General features: G+C 40.1%; 1 protein-coding gene across 2 annotated transcripts in view; it reads right to left on the reverse strand.

Moving 5' to 3' along the window:
• Positions 1-1,574: 1,574 nt before the first annotated feature.
• prtga (protogenin homolog a (Gallus gallus)) overlaps positions 1,575-5,000 on the reverse strand; it is a 32,060-nt gene continuing 28,634 nt past the window's right edge. Inside the window, exons 13-19 of one of the 2 annotated variants that reach the window (XM_083552213.1) lie at positions 4,313-4,440; positions 4,024-4,194; positions 3,751-3,927; positions 3,485-3,596; positions 3,121-3,259; positions 2,895-2,993; positions 1,575-2,454 (exon numbers count right to left, since the gene is read on the reverse strand). In XM_083552213.1, coding sequence (XP_083408339.1) covers positions 2,110-2,454; positions 2,895-2,993; positions 3,121-3,259; positions 3,485-3,596; positions 3,751-3,927; positions 4,024-4,194; positions 4,313-4,440 — 1,171 coding nt within the window. In that variant the 3' untranslated portion in view covers positions 1,575-2,109. Of the gene's footprint in view, positions 2,458-2,894; positions 2,994-3,120; positions 3,260-3,484; positions 3,597-3,750; positions 3,928-4,023; positions 4,195-4,312; positions 4,441-5,000 lie in introns of both variants that reach the window. The other variant, XM_083552212.1, reaches the window with a different exon arrangement.

Consider the following 5,000-nt stretch of genomic DNA (forward strand, 5'->3'; position numbering starts at 1 on the left):
AGGCATTTTTGGGTCACTGTTTAAAAAATACAAATAAAGAACAATATTTCAAGAAAAAATAAAACAATTCTGAGAAATCATTTTTAAATATTTGAATTTTTTTTTTTTTATCTGATTTTTTATTTGTATTTTTTTAAACAGAGACATAGGAAGTGTCTCTGTTTAAAATAGAATAGAATAAAATAGAATAGAATAAAATAGAATCTTCTCCTCCGGTGAGAAAAGTTACAAATTTATTTATTTATTTATTTATTTATTTGTCAATCGATGAATAATATCTTTGGTTTGTTTCTGTATGGATTGACGAAAGCTCAGCAGTGACGTGTTCAGACGCCCGTTTATCGCCTCTTATCTATAAAATATCATGCAAAAAAACAACAAAAAAAAAAAACAGTAACAAAGGGGGCAGAGTAAAGGCTTATCCGTGCAACGGTGACCGCATTCTTTGGCTTTTCGGCTGTTTGCTGTCGGAATCTGATTAAAAAATCTGATTGTGTCTCTCTGGATCTTGCGGATCGGATCCGTCGGCTTTCTCTGATTGTAGAATTTCAATTGTCATCGTCACATCGTCCCAGTGAGCAGCGGAAAAGACGAAAAAAATTAAAAATCTGTATCCGGAGCAGCAAACAGCTCTTAAGATGATGGCGTCCGTCACCGTTGCACGAGATCTACGGAAACGACTAAAGCGATTTGAAAAAGACAAGTGCTAAACTGACATATTTCTACACCTACAATAGCATCAACTCTATTACAACTAGAAATCAGCACTCAGTAGTACATATATATAAGAATACACGCCGGGGGGAGGGGGGGTTTCTGAGGTAAAAAAGGTTTTTCATTCATTCAGTCGTTCTTCATTTTACTCTCTTCTGTTCTATAGAAATAATCTCTGACTCAATCATAAGGCCATTATTTGTTTTCTTTAAAGGAATAATTCACCCGACACCCATGAAGCTGGGAACGCTGGGAAAGCATGTTCGAGTAAATGCTCTACACTATATATACAGTCAGTACGGATAATTTAAACCACAAAAAACAAAACAATGAGACAAAACCTAGCGCAAATGTAGAGCATAATCCCTCCTAAAAAAATTTTTTCCACATACAAATAAAAAATACTGAAAAAAATTACTGTACACACATTCATGGGGGGTCAGCGGTAAGAAAAAAAGGCAGAGCGCGAGCTCAGCGAAGATACCCTGTCAATCAAACCGGACGCATTCTCTTCACCTCGCGACACGGTCTACGAACGTACTATAAAAGTCCCTGAGACGAGGATAATACGAAACAATATAACAAAACAATATAAAACTTAACACTTAATTAATAATAACACTTAAAAATGAGGTAGTTTTAGACAGGAACTTTAAGGACCTGGAGGACAAAACACAAACACACACACACACACACACACACACACACACACACACACACACACACACGCACGCACAATCAGTTAAGAAAAACAGACCTGATAACTGCAGGATGAGGAAAAGTTTGCAGTAAAGAATTAAAAACACCTCTGCATTCAAAAGATTTGAGGTAGCAGGAAGAAGTCCTTACAGTCCCAGACAGACAGACAGACAGACAGACAGACAGACAGACTGGCAGTCAGACAGACAGACAAACAAACAAACTGGTAGACAGACAGATAGACTAGCAGCCAGACAGACAGACTGGCAGTCAGACAGACAGACTGGCAGTCAGACAGGCAGTCAGACATACAGGCTGGCAGTCAGAGAGACAGACTGACAATGAGACAAACAAAAACAAACAGGAGCAACATTATTGCTATAAGGAAGTATCTGTTGCCGTGACGACAAGGAAGACCCTTGTCAAGCACATTTTTGTATAAGTTGCTATTAAATATATATAAAAGGAACAGAACCGGTGGTGGGGTGGCCACCTGTTTAAACCAGAGTAGGATTTCTTTTCTTTTCGGCTGGTAATAATGATGATGTGATCCTTCTCCAGTGATACGTTCGTTATATAATGTCTGATATCACGCTTCACATTATTTGGACAAAAAACATCTTTTAAACATTCATGGTGGGTGAGTTTCTCTCTTTTTCCAAACAAACAAACAAACAAAAAAAAACCTGAGGTGCGTCAGTAATGAGTGGTCGACACAGATGTAGACGCTGATGTCACTTCCTCCAGCTTGATAGTGAGCTGTAGAGCGCACTCCTGGTTGGTCACATGATCAGGACTTTCCCCCGGGCTTCCTGTCGACAGGTTGGCGAGGTCGTGTTCGTCGTGCGAGTAACGTCCCGAGTCGCCGGTCTCGTGGCTGCCCTCGCTGGAGTGCGAGGCCTCACTGTCGCCCCCCGGTGGCCCCAGCAGGGTGCGCAGGGACAAGGGTGGCTGCAGCGAGGAACTTTCTGGAGACTCGATGGAGTATCGGAGCAGAGTCGAGCCATTCTGGTATGTGGAGGAGACGGGGGACTTCTTCTCCTGCTGATGAAAAAGAACACAAGAGAGAGAGAGAGAGAGAGAGAGAGAGAGAGAGAGAGAGAGAGAGAGAGAGAGAGAGAGAGAGAGAGAGGATGGACTATTTACTATTTTCATTCTGACACACCAACAAGAGTTTTAAAAACAAATTTGGTAAAGAAAACATTTTAAGGAAAGGAATCAAAGAAACAAAACCATAAAAAAGACAAAACGGTAAGAAAAGGAAAACGAATGTTTGGCTGTACCTGTACTGAATTTGCATATGGTTGCATACAAAAAAAAAAGAACATCAAAAGTAACAAAAGGGAATAAGAGAAAGGAAGTAAATAGAGAAGGAAAAAAAGGAGAATAATTTAAAATCATATTACAGTAATATTATATTCTGCTGATGTTAAATAACAGAGGAAGTGAAAGGATTCGATGGGTATGAATTTTATCTGCACCTTTTCAACCTTTCGAAACAAACTCCACGTCTGTGTTTTCTTCCTCTCGGCTGAGGGTCTGACGGGGCCGAAACTGTTTATGATCAAATCCGTGCCGCCCTGAGAACAAGAAAAAAAGCTCTTGTCTAGTCACAGCTGTGATATTATTATTATTATTATTATTATTATTATTATTATTATTATTACTACTATTATTATTATTATTATTATTATCATTATAACTTACTTTTGCATCAATAAAATGTTCTCTGGTCATGGGCACCAGGACATGTGCGCTCTCTGCTTGACTTTCATTGGCTGTCTGAGCTGCAGTGGGCGGAGCTTCGCCTGGTCCGGGCCTGATGATTTTGCTGGTGCAGGATTTCCTGGGGTGTGATGTAACCATGGTAACAGTTAAAACACCGATTCATTGAATTAACCACCACTTCAGTGTGGTCATATTTATCATCATCATCCTCATCATCATCCTCATCATCATCCTCATCATCATCACCCTCATCATCAAAATCATCATCCTTCTCCTCATCATCATCATCATAAACAAAATCACTGTGTGTTCAGATGATTTTAAAATCCAGATGTGAACTCACTTGGCTTTTTCTCGACACACCAGGATGAAGGCACAGATGATGATGCAGGTGAGAGCGATAAACACGCCAACAATAATACCTGCCATTGAGTGGTGGTCCAAATCCGAGAACACTGCAGGAAAAAACACACACACACACACACACACACACACACACACACACACACACACACACACACACACACACACACACACACAAAGGGAATGGTAAAGTAAGCAATAGAAAAGAGGAAAGGAATTTATGAGTTTTTAGGTATGTGTTCTCACCTGTAGTGTGGGCGGAGCTATGAGAGCGATGGGCGTGGTCGGGGTGGCCGTGAGCACTGATGCTGAGCTCTACGGCGGGTGAGAATGGTCCGTCTCCCATCTGATTGGATGCCGACACTTTTACCAGGTACACGTTACCTGGCTGCAGGTTCTCCAGCAAAGCCATAGTGACGCTTCCTGGGGAAATAAATACCCAGATAATTAATAATACACGTCTATTTTTCACTTCCTGTTAACACACACACACACACACACACACACACACACACACACCATCTCTCTGTAGGATCTGCCACTCGCCCGCGAGCCAGGCCCTGCGTGATGCGTACAGGATGGTGTATCGCATCACAGCGATGTTCGGTTCGTTCGGCGCTTTCCACGACACCAGCGCCGTGCCTCCTTCGATCAGAGTGACCTTGACTCCAGCAGGGGGCAGTACTGGGACTGATGAAAAGGCGGGGAAGCGCAGGTAGAAAGACACAAACGAACCAATCAGTGTCATGGCAATAACAATCGATTATTCGTTGATGCTTAATTGATATGATTAGCGTTACTCCCTCACCGTCCGGCAGCGTGCTCTGATACACCACAGGACTCCAGGGACTGGACAGCTGGTCCACGTGTAGCCTCACGGCAAACTCGTAGCGTGTGTTCGGCTGCAGGTCCTTCACGAGCAGACTCTGAGCGCCACTGTAACCCCGGAGATGATGCATAAAGATCGGATTCATCTGGTTATATCATGTTAAAACAATTCTAAATATGTTGTTGTTGTACACGCATCATTGTCTGTATACTTTAATTTATTTACAAATCATTCCAGAAGATTTATGCATCATAACAAACATGTATTTTGCGATTAAAATCACAATTTATTAAGTTGTTCACAGTTGTTTTTATTTTAAATAGATTTGCAATTGTATAAATTTTTCATTTACCGTCAGGTGGATGATTATACATTTACATGAACTTCAGCTTTAGTTTTAATAGAACTTTAATGTAATAATTGTATATTTATTTAAATTGAATTTATTAAATGTTAATCTTTTAAATAAAAAACTATTTGTAATTCCACATTATTTAGCAAACCCCATGCAGTACGGCGGCAGCCCCCTAGAGGTCACTGTAATGTAAAATATGTAATGTAATGTAATATATGAATATATATTAATATATTATAATAATAATAATAATAATAATAATAATAATAATAAGTAATATAATGACTCAATATCTGCATGTGTGCATATGTA

The sequence above is a fragment of the Silurus aristotelis genome (genome assembly GCF_946808225.1).
Source record: "Silurus aristotelis genome assembly, chromosome: 10".
In the NCBI taxonomy this organism is placed as follows: Eukaryota; Metazoa; Chordata; class Actinopteri; order Siluriformes; family Siluridae; genus Silurus; species Silurus aristotelis.